General features: G+C 43.0%; 1 protein-coding gene across 2 annotated transcripts in view; it reads right to left on the bottom strand.

Annotated features, from left to right (window-relative positions):
• The window catches only part of LRP8 (LDL receptor related protein 8), a 262,396-nt gene that overhangs the window by 115,592 nt on the left and 130,586 nt on the right, over positions 1-16,218 (bottom strand). For both annotated transcript variants that reach the window (XM_034778505.1, XM_034778506.1), the window contains exon 3: positions 4,631-4,753. In XM_034778505.1, coding sequence (XP_034634396.1) covers positions 4,631-4,753 — 123 coding nt within the window. The remainder of the gene's footprint in view (positions 1-4,630; positions 4,754-16,218) is intronic.

Below are 16,218 nucleotides of genomic sequence, written 5' to 3'. Positions count from 1 at the left end.
TGGCACATGATGGCATATATTACATTGGTAGATGTGCAGGTGAACGATCCCCTGATGGTGTGGCTGATGTGGTTAGGTCCTATGATGGTGTCCCTGGAATAGATATGTGGATAGAGTTGGCAACAGGGTTTGTTGCAGGGATTGGTTCCTGGGTTAGTGCTTCTGTTATGTGGTGTGTAGTTGCTGGTGAGTCTGTGCTACAAAACTAATCATCAGTAAACAAGCATTAAAAAGCCAACATGGGGAGCAATCCTGCAAACTCTCACTAACTAGATGACTTTGAACCCCCAGTGAAAATAAATAACTTAACTTTGAAATATGGGAGTGTGTGAAAGTTTCTCAGATTGTTCACTTCTTTCACCCCACTGCTTTGTATTCACACTCAGGGTTCAGGAAGGAATTCCTTGCAGGGCTTTTGGGATGTTTTCACATTCCTCTGAAGCACTGAGCAGGAGGACTTACCCCTTAGAATCAGGTAGGCATATCCCACACCATCCGTTCTTTGAGTTTGCAGGGAGTAATAGTCTTTTCCACCTTTGAATCTTCTCCATCTTCTGCTTTTATAGCTCACCAATGGCCAAAGAAACTGTTTGGTTTTTTTTGGTTTACTAAAACCAAACATTAGCTCTCAGGCTGGGCTCTTAAGCACAAAGTTTCAACCACATTTCTTTTAATGGGCTGAGTTATAAAATCCCTGAAAGAGGAAACTTTGAATGGAACCACTCCAAGACAGTTAACTCTAGCAACAGGAACAGTGTCACTGGGGTGGCACTTGGGTTCACGATTACCTATATCCAAAAATAACAGGATCTTGCACAATGATGATGCTGTCACCACATCACAGGGCACACGGTCACTGGGGGACCTCAGTGCCCTGGGAAGTGCAGTAAGCATGTAGCAAAGCCCAGCAGGGAGTGTTTTGCTACTTTTGGAAAAGGGATTTTATACAAACAAATAAGGAAAACAAGCTGTGCATTTTGCTGAGCATAACAGACATGGACATGACATCACTAACAACCAATCAGAAAGCTCCAGCTGTGTCCAGAGTCTTAAAGCCATTTAGCAACTGGTTAGATGTCGATGCTGAGAAGGAGAATAGCATCAGTTCTGACAATATCCTAAGCTGGAAGTGTTTCTAAAATGTAACATTAAGCATGTCAGTGCTTTGCCCTCACTGGCTCCAATGGACAATGCCCCAGTGTTGTGGTAATCTAGGTGATACATTGTTTTAGGAATGAACCTGGGATCTGGCAAAGATGCTGCCAGTTATGTGGCCTCTCTAATAGCAACTAATTTTTAAAGAGAAATCTCAGTTCCCCAAATTGCCTGGGCCCTGTCCAATACTGAGCCACGATGCATTCTCAAAAAGGAAAATGAGACGGGTAAAGGGACCTACGGGCGTTTTCCAACCACAAGCACAAACTCAGCAATGCTTTGACCAAACAGAGGAAAAAAGCAGAGAAGATGGGAGGGGCCATATAGGAATAAGGCCTTCCAGACTATTAGAATGTACATTTCACCTCCCACTGATTTTTCAGCATATTATTACAGCTATGAACCTGCCCTCAGATTGTGTTCACATACACTGGGGTTTGGTGTTTAAGTTAGGGGTGGAACATTTAAAAAAATAATATAGCCAATAGTTTTTCCTTTGATAGCCCACAGGGTTTATAACCACACTTCTGCCCCAAGTGATGGTGGTCAAAAGACCTACAGAACACTGGAACAGCTTCCCCCACTAGTTAACCACACAACCAACGCATGCTTATAAATTATGGGTTTGGTCCTCTGAATTGCTGAGCGGCCTGAACTCCACCTGAAGTCTCTTAAAAGTGAGGTATAAAAAGACCAGAGAGGAAAATTCTACACGTGTCCACATAAAACTGGTAACTTTCAATTCTCAGAACTTTAAAACTACTTGCTTGATTTTCTTCAAACTAGGTATGAACTTTCAATTTCAATGATCCTATGAAACAAGCCAAATTTCACATTTCTAGTTTCAGATTGTTTTTTTTTTAAGGTCTCTAACTGAACATGGGAGAAGACAGAATTTTCATACTGTATTAAGATATAAGGCCCTCTGTGAACTTTGATACAGGAGTCATTGCACTCTCTACACAAAACTGAACTGAGCTGGCTAAAACTTATAATAGAGAACCAAACACCTTTAGGATGAGATGAAGAATGGAAAATTTCACCAGTAAGGAGGTTTGTTCGAGAAGGTTATTAGCGACTGAAAAGCGGAAGAGAATCAAAATTGGACATCAGCTTTAATGACAGTGCAAGCTATTCATGGCCACTGTACTAGGGTAGTGAACTGGTCAGTGTGTAGGTGTAGCACTGCCCACTACACGAAAGAATCAATACTGCTACAACTGTGTGTTATAGACCCTGTTCTGCTAACAGCTAACAGAGATTCTCCTTTAGCTCCAGTGGTCAGGGCCTGTGAAGCAGGAGGATCTATTGTCACTATGACGTACCAAGTGGCCAAGCTGTGTAGCAGAGTGACAACCATGAAATCCTAGGTAGCCACAGATGCTTTGTAATGTACAGGGTTAAGCTTCAGGGCCTGTTGTTTCTGCAGAGGAGAGAGCATTCCCTGGAGAAAATTCTCAGCGCTCCAACTAAGAGGACATTTTTCTCTGGTGGGATTATGACATCATCTTACCTAAACAAAGAAGAGAAGCTTCCCACCATCCCACTCTGCCATGCTGTTTGATATGGTCTGAAAACTGTCTTACTTTAAAATACAAAGAGAAAACTGCTGCCCTACTGGCACCCCCCCACCCTCTTTTCAATGAGCTTGTCTGAGGTGACACAGTCCATGCTCCTTCCCACTCCCATTTCATATTACAATGAAAGATGTTTCAAGGGCACAGTTCCCCCATGCACCACCTGACCTGAAAATAACACAGACTTCAGCCTTTTGTTAGGTTTCAAGCAAAAGGTCACCGCTTGGGACAGCATAGTCACATTCATAAAATGGCTAACGAGGCTGGTACTCAAGTAACGGCACAATTCAAGCCTCCTACACAGCTTGAAGGCTGATCTTCTTAGAGGAAATACATGCATACGTGCTAGAGGAGATGAAGGTCAAAAGAAACACTTGCGGACCTTATGCTGAACTGCGTGCTCTAAACATAGCCCATTCTGCTGCCTCTCATAGGAGATTTACAGACAGAGACTGCTGGGAATGGAACTGCTTAGTTATTCAACCCACATCCAATGGCAATCAGATAGTGGATACAGCATTAATAAGAGAGATTTTGACTAAGAAGGAGGCTGGAGGGACAGAGAGACCAAAACACATACAGTATATAAATATGTTAATGCCATTGTTGAGGTAATTATTTCAGTACTTGAAAAAAATGGCTTGAAAAATCACTTGAAAAAAATAATCCACTCATTTCCTGCAAAAGAGAAGCACATTTATCTTTCTTAATTAGGTAGCAATGCAGAACTGGCTATCAGGCTTAAAAATAAAAAAAAATGGTTAATTGTATACTCTTCTTGTGCTGCACGCTGGTGAAGTCAGATAAAATACTTTTCTTGTCACTGTTGCTGACCCATGGGAATACATTTGTGCAGTACATGACTTGAAATTCAATGTGTGGTTTATATTAGTTTACTCTGGTCCTCCCAAGCACAACGTGAACACACAACGGGTGAAGGCTCATGTGCTAGCAAGTGTTTCAATTCCAGTTTCCCTGGGACGTGCCTCTTCTATTCAGCATCAGTCAATATTTAATAACTCTTCAGTATTCCAGACCAATGGAAAGTGGATGAACCTTCTCAGAAAGAGTGAAAGGAAAAAGGTAAAATGCACCGAACCAAGGCCATGTATGTCTTACTAAACTGGTGCATTTATGAAAGATGCTAACCTGAAAGGAGTGTTTGCCATACTGGCTTTCTGCTTCAGTTTTTCCCCACAGCTAATCCTTCTTCTGTTACAGTGCTCACCTTTCTTCATTCATCCTCCAAGACAAAAATCACTGACACAATGCTATGACACGATAGTGTTACAAAGTTGTGGCATTGCAACACAAGAGAAATGCACTGCAGCATGATGATGAATTTCAGAATGTCACCATCCAATGCAGAATAAATCTGAATGTCTCAAAGGACCTGAGCCAAAGCCCATTGATTACGATCGGTTTTGTTCAGACTCCAAATTACCAACAATGCAATATCACCGGACATTAAATAAATACGACAGGGAATAATGCTGCACCCTTTGGGGAAGGGATTAGGGCAGTGGTTCCTCGTATATGTATCAGGAGCTGGCCAGAGGCTCCAAGGCAGAGGGCTGGAGCAGCTGGGCAGCAGAGCGGTGGGGGGAGGGGCACCTGAACACAAGTCACCGGATTTGCTTGGCTCTACTAATCAAGTGCATGGCACCTGACTGACTCTTGTGTGGCCGCGCAGGTGCACAGCTTAGGGGGGGAACACTGCTGGGAACTTTAGGACTGAATAACCTAACAGAACATTTCCATCTCTAATTTTTATTCTATATCTGAACTCTGAAATTTGGGATCATCTTGCAAACTTCAGGAGGGCAGGTGACTCTGGCTTCTTACCATTCTAAACATTTCTACTTTCACAAGACACATTGATTATCTACAGTACTCACTGCATGTCGCTTCTGATTCATCAGACCCGTCAGGGCATTCCTCTTCACCATCACATTTCCACCTGGCTGGGATGCAGTGGCCATTGTTGCAGGTGAAGTCTGATTCTGCACAGGTTTTCTTCACTGCAAGGAGGAAACAAAAAACAACATAATTCAGCTAAGCAGTACACGCACTCTACACTCCCTTGATCCCCACTAAAGGGAGCACCATACTTGTCATCCACATGAGGAAAAGTAATTTCACATTCTACACTGGCTTCTCAAAGGCAAAGAAAAAAGCTGGTATCAAAGAAGGATGCTTTGTCTCTGGACTCTGAAAATCCTATGTCCCCAACTGTACAGGTCTTTAAAATAGACTCACTCATTTCTATTTTCATTTAGTTCTAGATAAAATGAGTCAAAGTGGGGAATACTTCATTGATGCCAGCATAACTAGTTAGCTTTATTATAATCACTTGTTGTTATATGAAACTGAAAATGTGCTAGATGATTTACAGGGAGGTAAGAAGAAAAGTCCCTGCTTGTAAGTGTATTACAGTCTAAGGTTACCTCTTCACTACCCGCCGATACGGCGGGTAGCAATCGATTTATCCGGGATCACTATATCGCGTCTCGTTAAGACGCGATATATCAATCCCCGAACGCGCTCACCGTCGACTCCGGAACTCCACCAGAGCGAGCGGCAGTAGCACAGTCGACGGGGGAGCCGCGGCCGTCGATCCCGCGCCGTCTGGACCCCAGGTAATTCGATCCAAGATACTTCGACTTCAGCTACGCTATTTGTGTAGCTGAAGTTGCGTATCTTGGATCGATCCCCCCCGCCCCAGTGTAGACCAGCCCTAAGTAATTACTTTTTTGTCTAACTTACTCATGGCATTTCTAGCATATCCATCACCTTAGCATGCAGTCACAATATATGCCTCCAAATACCATGCAACTTTATGAAAAGACCATTGAAAATAAGTCCAGTTGTATTTGTAAATCTAAGTGACACCTCTCAGCTATTTAGTTTGTCCATGTGAGTCTACAGCTGTACTGAGGGACCCTGGAAATTAACTTCTCTGTTAATCTACAGAACTGGTACCCCACAGCCAGTGCCCAGCAGTACAAGACTTTTCACTGCCAGGCCAAAAGGCCTCAAACCTGACCTGAAGAAACCACGTCTCAGGCCAAGCTTAGAATTCAGGCTCTACGGCCCATTCAATTCTTGGCCTCTTTGCTGAAACTACCAACAAGGATGCCAGTTAATGACATAGGTGGTGGTGGCTTTTGTGGCTGCTCTACTGGGAACTGGACTGAAACTGCCGAATTCTTTACACATGGGCTACCAAACAGCAATTCAATGGCTTCTGGTCACTTTCAGTCACTACTGACACATAAGGTCTTAGAACGGGTGTCCAAGAGGTGAAAAACTCCTTTAATCACACACATACACACACACACAGAAAAGGGGGCACAGCACTGTGAGGTGGTGGCTAGGTTTATATGGCTTAGATCTAGTATTCACTTTCTGTTTCATAAAACATGCAGCTTCCCTGCTTAGACATCCCACAAGGAACTACTGTGAAGATCATCAAACATATGTGTAATCTATCCAGACGTGCTTTCTATATGGAGTGTGTATTTATTCCCCTGATACACACCAGCCAGATACGGATTTAGATATAGGATATGCATTTCCCTTCATCTCATAAAATCACAGATAATGAATATTAATGTAGAAATAAGACATATAGCCCAAGATTTTTTTAAAAATAACTAGTGATTTTGGGAGGCAAACCTAAGATGTCTCAAAGGAGTCTGATTTTCAGAAGGTTCTCTGGAAAGGCCTCTTGAAGGTGTTTCAAATTAGGTATCCAAAACTTGTAGCACCCAAAAGCACAAGTCATTTCAGACAACACAGGCCACTACATATACTATATAGTCATCAGTTCTGGATATATTAAGCCTGGGGTGACAGAGTATAACTCACAGGCCGAATGCGGCCTGCAAAGTTCTGCAATGTGGCCTTTCACTGCAGATCTGTAGCCAATGGAGACTACCACCCCAGCATCCTAGAGAAAGGATTCTCAGATCAAGCTGAAGCACTGCACGCTGAGATTTGCTCTCTCTGCAGGCTGCATCTCCATATCAAAGAGAGGATAGATTTAACCTGCTCTATTGTAACTCTGGCTAGATTCCCATGTGGCACACACCTGAGCAAACTTTAGGCATTCCCCCACTTTCTATTAAAATCTCTAGGTGGAGTTAGTAGTATTTCCTATTAGATGAAAGTCGAGCACTTTGTAAAGGAAACAATCATGCTTTTACTCAGAATACAAATACCAGATTTTACTTTAGTACAACACTGGACACACATGGTAGTTTATTTTTTTGCTTAGTTTGTGTTGTTTCTTCTCACAATGTTATGTGACTTTCTAAGAAAGACAGCGTCTGTGCATCTGCCTCTGTCCTATTCCACGGTGGTATATACAGTGCAGGGCTGCCGGGGGGGGGAGGGGCGTGGGGAGGGGAGTGGAGCAATTTGCCCCAGGCCCGCGAGCCTTGGCCCGGCGGCGGTCTGGGTCTTCGGCGGCATTTCGGCAGCGGGGGGCCCTTCAGTGTTGCCAAAGACGTGGAGCGACTGAAGGGCATCCCGCCACCGAAATGCCGCCGAAGACCCGGACTGCCGCTGGGTCAGTACAAGCGCCGCTTTGCCCCAGATCCCCTGAATCCACTAGGAGGCCCTGATACAGTGACACGATTATTTGTCCACCTTGCAATGGAACAGCAATTCCCCGATTGAGAACAACATTCTGACCAGACGGGTACATGGAACTGAAAGTTTAAGTGTTCATCAACAAAGATGACAAAGAGATATGCAGTCCCTTCAACAACACAAACCCGCTCACAGCAGATGGTACCACTGATTGCTTTGTTCCCTTGACACTATTCTTAAGCAGTACAATTAATATATTATTGGGATTCATAAAAGGGAGAAGAAATATATTATTGATAGTCACAGTGTGGCATTTGGAAGGTATTAATGTATTCCTTGTGTGTAAACTTCCTTTCTGCAAAATGAAGGTGCACGCAATAGCCCTCTGGCATAACCAAAGGGAAAGGCATTCCCATTAGATAGCCACCCAGTAGTCTAATAGTCCAGTCCTAGATAAATCAGCAAGAAAAGAGCAATGCATCCTGTACTTTAAATACTAAAAATTTAAATGTGATCCACGACCACAAATTGACAATGTTGTATTTTTTAAATCATGTTTTCCCCTTAGAGAATGCCCTGGGGGTAGGGACTTCTTTTATAGTTTTAACTGCCCCCCTCAGAAATAGCCAGGCAAAACTAATTATTCCCATGAGACCTACACAGAATTGCTTTCCTTTGCTGTAAACAGAACAAGGCAGATTTGTTTCCATAACTCTTGAAAAATGAAAGTAAATAAGAGATTACGCACTTTGTGCAGCCACTGTGGTTCTCCGAGACGTGTGTCCCTATGGGTGCTCCACTCTAGGTGTGCAAGCACCTCTTGAGCCTTTGATCAGAGATTTTCAGTTAGCAGTGTCCATTTGACCCGCATATGCGCCCTATGCCTCCTTGTACTGGATAACCAGGATATATAGGGATGCGTGGGTGAAATGCCTTCAGCTCCTTCTCCATCCAAACATCCCCCAAGGAACAGTCCAAAGCAGAAGGGAAGGAGAGTGGGTAGTGGAGCCCTCACAGGGGCATGCACCATGAAAAACTTCACTTACAACACAACATGAGTAACCTCTTCTTCTTCAGTAGTGTTCTTATGGGTGCTCCACTTCAACTGACTTCTGACCAGTATCCCCAGATAGAGGAGGAAATTTGGAATAGAGTCCAGAATTGAAAATAGCACTGCAGAACCAAATGCTGCATTGGTCTGACTGCATGGATCAGGACGTAATGTTTTGAAAACATATGCATTGAAGCCCATGTAGCAGCTCTACATATTTCAATACAATCTTCAGTAATGCCATAGACATTTCCTGCAATCTAGTTGAATGTGCTATCACTCTTTTGGGGGGAGGGAGGGATGAATGTTCGCAGCATTGTCATAACAAGGGATATCTGGATGTATTATTAATCTCGCTAGTTTCTGAGTAGAGATTGATGACTTCATAGATCTAGCCAGGAAGGAAATGAAGAGCTTAGGTGACTTTCTAAATTGCTTGGTCCTATCTGGGTAAAAGGCCAATGCCCTTCTAACATCCAGGGTATGTAAGCAGGATTCCTGTAGAGCAGTGGTTCTCAACCAGGGCCCCTGGGAGGCCGTGAGCAGGTTTCAGGGGGTCCGCCAAGCAGGACCAGTGTTAGCCTTGCTGGGGGCCAGGGCAGAAAGCATAAGCCCCGCCACGCAGAGCTGAAGCCCTATTCTTTGGATTCAACAGATAATCCAAGATGACTGAAAGTGGCATCAAGTTAGGAAGGAAGCAGTAACAACACCACCAACCGAAAAATCTCTTCCACTTCTGCAGATAAGTAGTGAGAGTTGATCTCTTTGTACTATTCAGTAACACCTGTCATATTTCCACACAACAGGAGGATTCTAACCCCACGAAACATCAAGGAGCCACACCAAGGTAGAGAGCCACTAGGCTGGGATGAAGCATATGACCCACATCCTGTGAAAGGAGATGAGGAATGGTTGGGAGCTTGAATGATGGTTGGGCATATAGGTAAAGCAGGTACGGATATCAAGACTGTCTTGGCCATGTTATAAGGATAACTTGGCTCTGTCCTATCTGATCTTGTTCATCACCCTTAGTATCAGTGGCATCGGAGGAAATGCACAGAACAGACCTTTCTTCCAAGATAGAAGAGTGGTGGACCAGACCTCCTCTTGAGCAGAAAAGAGGACACTTCCTGTTCCTGGAGATGGCAAAGAGATCCACCTCTGGCAGACCCCATCTTTGGAATAAACTGTGGAGAATGTAGGTTCTAGCTCCCATTCATAATCCTGTGAGAAGTGTCTGCTGAGGACATCAGTGTGGCATTCTGGGAGGTATACCACTGAAATTTGGATCTGATGAGCTATGAACCAATTCTATAGTTTCATGGCTTCAGCACAAGCATCTTGCTCCTCCTTGCTTGTTGATATAGAACATGCAGGATACTTTGTCTGTCATGACCCTGATAGATTTGGCCTTATGATGGACAGGAAATGAAGGCAAGTGTTCCTGACAGCCCTGAAGTCCAACAGATTGATATGGAGATTGGTTTCTTGAGTTCTCCATCTGTCCTGCGTCATGAGGGTATTGAGGTGGGCTCCCATCCCAACTGTGATGTGTCTGTTGTTAAAGTCACTGGGTGACAGAAAGGAACACCTGCACAGATGTTGAGTTGATCCTTCCACCAGTCTAGGGAGTTCCTCACTTGTAGAGGAACCGTCACCTGTTGGTCCAAGGTCTGTGACTGGAGACTAGGTCATTCTGAGCCAACTCTGAAGGCACAGAATTGTAGCCTTGAGTGATAGATCACAAAGGTGCAAGCTGCCAAGTGTCCCAGTAACTGAAGACAATTCCTTACTGTGTTTCAAATGCTCTCCTGAATTGCTCATGCCAGACTTGACAAGGTTAGGATTCTGTCTAAGGGATGGTAGGCTCTGGCTGTCAGTGAGTCCAAATATGCCCCTATAAATTGTATCTTCTGTAAAGGGGTTAATGTTGACATTTTCACATTCAGATCCTAAACCAGAGCAAGGACCATCTGGGTGGAAAATATCACTGCTTTGTAGGATCAGCCCTTGAGTAGCCAGATGTTGAGATATGGGAAGACTAGGATCACTTCTTGTTGGAGGTAAGCAGCCACTACTGTCAGGACTTTTGGGACTGCCCTTGGGGCCATGAAAAGGCCAAAGGGAAGCATTCAATATTGGAAATGATTCTGGCCTTTGGTGAAGCATAGGTATTTCCTCTGTGATGGTGTATCGTTATATTGAAAGAGGCATCTTGTAGGTTGAGAGCTGAAAACCATTCCCTTTCTCTAGTGAACGAATTATAGCTGCCATAGTCATCATCCTGAACTTTTCAGACTTTACAGCTTGTTTAAAAGTCTTAGATCGGTCTCCACCTTCCATCCTGCTTTGTCTCGAGGAAATCTGAGTAAAATCCCTTGACCTTGTGAAGAGGAGGAACTTGCTCTATTGCTCTAATCAAAGGAGAGAGATCACTTCTTGTCTCAATAAAAGCTGGTGAGAGGGGTTCCTGAAGAGGGATGAGGAAGGGAGGGAGTGATGTAAAATGGATGATATAGCCCGATGTTCTGACATCTATGACCCCTTATCTGTAGTGATCTGCCTCCAAGTATGTTGGAAATAAGCAAGGCAGTCTCCAAAGAGGGGGAGGTGGGCTAATAGGCACAGCTGTAAATAAGAACATTAAAACGGCTATACTGGGTCAGAACAAAGGTCCATCTAGCCCAGTATCCTGTCTTCCGACAGTGGCCAATGCCAGATGCTCGACAGGGAATGAACAGAACAGGTAATCAAGTGACCCTCAACCAACCCATCAAAACTGTTGCTTTGAAGATGGGTGGGTGGTCATGGAGAGCAGTTGGGAGGACCTCTTCCTCTGAAATTTATGTCTCTTTCTGGGGTGTTGGATGGATGTTTGGAACCAGGAAAACTGATCAGTACATGATCTCTGGGTGGTCTGTAACCTACTAAACCTTTTCTTATTTGCCCAGGGATCGTAAAGTAGCCCTACAGTCCTTTAGAGTGTGCAAGGACTCATCCACTGTTTTCGAGAACAGTTTACAGACATCAAAGGGGAGGTCCTCTGTTCTTCTATCAGACACCCCAAGAGATGGAGCCATGATGCCCTGCACATAATCACTGCTGTGGAGGTGGACCTGGCAGCAGTGTCCACAGCATCTAAGGATGCTTGCAGAGCAGTTATGGCCACCAAGTGGCCCTCTGAGATGATGGACTGGAATTCCTCCCTATGTTTTTGTGGCAGATGTTTAATAAAAGCAGTGAATCTGTCATAATTTGTAAAATTATATTTTGACCATGACTGCCTGATAATTTGTGATCCTGAACTGACGAATAGGCTGACGAATAGGCCTTTCGCCAAAACAGATCCAGACTTTCCTAGTATTTGTCATATGGGGTAGATTTAGAGAAGTGTTGCCTACCCCGCACATTTACCACATCCACAACCAAAGAGTTGGGTGGAGGATGGGAGAATAAAATGTCAGAATCCTTAGGGGGAAAATAATACTTCTTATTCACCCATTTACGCATAGGCAAAATAATGGCAGGTGTCTGCAACACCATCTTAACTGGATCTAGCAGCACCTCTTTGAAGGGTAATGCCACCTTGGAGGGTGTTGCTGACTGCAAGGTATCCAACAATTTGTGCTGTAAATCCATAACCTTTTCAGGAGGAATCTGAAAAGCATCAGCAACCCTCTTTGTGAGGTATTGAAATCGCCAAAAATCATTGGTCATGGATGGTGGCAGAACATAACCACCTCATCCGGAGATGAGGATTCAATAGGCAGCCCAGAGTTCCCAGTATGGCCATGGTGGGGGGCAGGGCATATGGAAATAGGGGTAGCGTGCAGGGTTGGTTCCACCACCCATGATAACGAGCCCAATCTTCCCTATTACTTTCAGAGAATGAGTTCCTGATGGGATATGTGGGAGAACCTTGAAGAGAAATAGAGGAGACCGACTGGAAGTCTCCTACATCCTTCTCCATCTCATCCAATGAAGGACCACCCACAGAAAATGGTGAAGAGTCCTGCAATAACAGAGGATAGTAGTCTGGAAATTGGGATATAGGTACTGAGAGACACTTGGTACCCATAAGCAGTAAAGCCTCCAGTTCATCTGTTATTGAGAGGTCCTTAGTATACCTGAACTCCTGTGGTACTGAGTAGGGGATTGGTACTGATGCAATAGCCGAAGCTAATGGTAGCACCAATGGTGGGCGTACTGAAGTAGATACTGATGGCATCTGGCACCTTTCCTTGCTCGGTGTCAAGAGTGCCACAAACTTGGGTACCAACGGCTCGGCTGAACTCAGTGGTGCCAGTCTCAAATGGCTATGCTTACCCTCCTTACTTATAGATGGTACTTAGGCTTTAAGTTCAAAGCAGACTGCGAAGGGTTACAAAGGGATCTCACAAAACTGGGTGACGGGGCTACGAAATGGAAGATGAAATTCAATGTTGATAAATGCAAAGTAATGCACATTGGAAAACATAATCGCAACTATACATATAAAATGATGGGGTCTAAATTAGCTATTACCACTCAAGAAAGAGATCTTGGAGTCATTGTGGATAGTTCTCTGAAAACATCCCCTCAATGTGCAGCGGCAATCAAAAAAGCGAAGAGAACATTGGGGATAATTAAGAAAGGGATACAAAAAAAGACAGAAAATATCATATTGCCTCTCTCTCTATATATATATATCCATGATATGCCCATATCTTGAATACTGCGTGCAGATGTGGTCACTCCATCCCAAAAAGATATACTGGAATTGCTAAAGGGTCAGAAAAGGGCAACAAAAATAATTAGGGATATGGAACAGCTTCCATATGAGGAGAGATTAATAAAACTAGGACTTTTCAGCTTGGAAAAGAGACAACTAAGGGGGTATATGATAGAGGTCTATAAATTCATGACTGGTGGGGAGAACGTTAATAAGGAAGTCTTATTTACTCCTTCTCATAGCACAAGAATGAGGGGTCACCAAATGAAATTAATAGGCAGCAGGTTTAAAACAAACAAAAGGAAGTATTTTTTCACACAACGCACAGTCAACATGTGGAACTCTTTGCCAGAGGATGCTGTGAAGACCAAGACTCTAACAGGGTTCAAAAAAGAACTAGATAAATTCATGGAGGATAGGTTGATCAATGGCTATTAGCTAAGATGGGCAGGGATGGTATCCCTAGCCTCTGTTTGCCAGAAGCTGGGATTGGGCTACAGACACATGATGATTGTCTGTTTTGTTCATTTTCTCTGAAGCATCTGGCATTGGCCATTGTCAGAAGACAGGATACTGGGCTAGATGGACCTTTGGTCTGACCCAATATGGCCGTTTTTATGTTCTTTTTTCTTATGTTCTTATCTCTCCCCTTCATGCTCTTCATTGTACATCTGGGAGGCATGAGGCTTCCCCACAATTAGAGTCGCCGTCGCTCACACATATAGCCTCTCGGCAAGAAAGTTAACATTTGAAACCTGGCAAGCCAGACATGATCTGTCAGGAAAAAAATAAGTCTCCTCGGAGGGAAAGAGAGTAGTAAAACAATCCGCTCACTACTTATCTAGCTAACTATAGTAACAACTAACTATAAAAAACTATCTTAATTGCTAGAGAAATATTGGAAAAGCGAAGGCACACTCAAGGCAGACATGCTAGGGCATCATCTCAGGCCAAGGCAGTTGAGAAAGAACTCTATAGGGCACCCATGCACCCTACAGAGCCATGGTATATGGCACGAGGAGCCACAGGATATATGCACAGCCCGAACAAATGCTGCCAACTGACAATCTCCAACCAAGGGCTCCACTTCAGGTGCATATGCACCTGAAGTGGAGCACACATAGGGATGCTACTTGAAGAAGAAATAACAGTAACTGAAAAGCCATGTCACAATATCCCTCCTTCCCCATCTTGCATGATGCAATTTTACAGATGGAACTGGAAAGGAGAAGGCTATTGAATCCAATGCTATGACGTATGCTCTCTCCCCTAGACATATACAGTAAATGATACAAGAGAGACTAGAATTCTTTTGACTCTTGCTTGATTTGCCTTTAGTATGTGCTTTACTTTTCTCTGCTTCTGGATATACAGTTATGGCATGAACTACTGTGAAGAAAATAATACCAGTGAAGCTGTCACAGTGACTCAGAATGCAAGGGGACTAATCACTAGTTCACCTTTCCAATGCAAGACTCAGTTTAAAGGAGTAGTGTTTGTTTCTTTTTGTTTCCCTTGAAGACTGTCTGATGGAGAACAAAGTTTTAAAGCAAAAAATGTATGTCCCTTATCCTAGATTGCAGAGTAAAGACTACAGGATTTGTCCCAGAGCAGGAGGCAGGACTGCACGGTCCTCATTCTAAACTAGCTCTGTGTGTTTGCAATAATGCACATCACTGATTTGGAGAACCAAGTCCCCTCGTATTACTTTCCAACATATCCCCACATGTCCCTTAATTTACTCCATTTTTGGTAATGACCCTTCTCTACTTGGATGAGATTAAGAAACAGTGCCTCAATATAGCCTGGATAAGAAATAAGTATAAGGAGACTTGATAGTTTAGAAATATTTAAAGGATGTCAACTTCAAGGACAAAGAGGAATTATTTAGAGTGGTAATAGGGAATATAATTAGGAGTAACCGGCTGACATTAAAACAGTGAAAGCTTAGGCTGATTATTAGGAAAAAACTTGCTTGACAATGTGTTAGGCTGTGAAATAGTCTCTTAAAGGAACTGGTGGCAAAGCCATCATTTGGGATATTTAGAATTAGACTGGCAGGGAGATGAACTATGATCTAATTGGTGATTTCCATACTAAACTCACAAAAAGATGATGCGAGTCAAATCATTGTCCAGTTGAAGTCATTGAGAGTCATGTAATTAATCTGAAAGGGTGAAATTCTGGCCCCAATCTTCCTAATTCTAAAACAAGTCTTAGCATTGTGACAACTGAAAAGTGCAAAATTTCAGGTCCATTCACTCAAAGAAATTAAGCAAAGCAAGAGAAACTCAACTGAATGTAGCTAGGAGCAGCTAATGTGAAGCTACGGGTAAAGGCTTTGTGGGACAAAAACATCCCTGAGCAATGCTTTGCAACACAACCAAGTCCCTTGTGTTTTATTTCCTGATGTATACCACTTGTTTATTGCTATTTCGCATATTTGCAGGCTACAAAACTATGTATTACACCACAGTATTTTCACAGTTTGTTATTGTCAACACTACTGTACCAATGCAACCAAAAGAGAGCAACAGCTGGTTTCTTTACTGCCATGAACATAATCAACAATATTGTCGGTAAAATTTCAGTTTGAGAATGTTTATTACTGGTGATGATGTATAAAGGTAGAAAGAGCACGGTTTAATTTTTCAGATCCCAAATTGTTTTTGCGGGGGCAATAGTCCAATTGTTTTCTTGGACTTGTGAAGTGCATATAATTTGATGTGACAATAGCAGAGTCAATAAACATGTAACCCTTGAATTAACTTCTTTTGTTTGGACTCCTGGATTTGTATATTTCAGAAATTCAGATACAGTAACCTTCAAGAATATTCTTGTTTTTCCTTTATAATGTGTCAAATACTGCTCTCCTACTCCAAATGAATTAATAGCAAAGCTCCCACTGATTTCAATGGTACAATTTCAATGTTCAAATTTCTATTTCAATGATACAGAATCAGGTCCTTAAAGTCCAAAGGTGTAACCAGTTGTAAATAAGAGCAGAATTTGGCTCTTCATGGGTATTGGTTTTAGCTGAGCTACTAAAATAAAATAAAATAAAATAAAATAAAAAGGTGATGCTATTAAAAAGTTTTGATTTGATCTTTCTATAGCAGTAAAAGGTT

Source organism: Trachemys scripta, chromosome 8 (genome assembly GCF_013100865.1).
Source record: "Trachemys scripta elegans isolate TJP31775 chromosome 8, CAS_Tse_1.0, whole genome shotgun sequence".
Taxonomy (NCBI): domain Eukaryota; kingdom Metazoa; phylum Chordata; order Testudines; family Emydidae; genus Trachemys; species Trachemys scripta.
The sequence above is the reverse complement of the archived record's forward strand: the minus strand, read 5'-3'. Positions and strand labels throughout refer to the sequence as shown.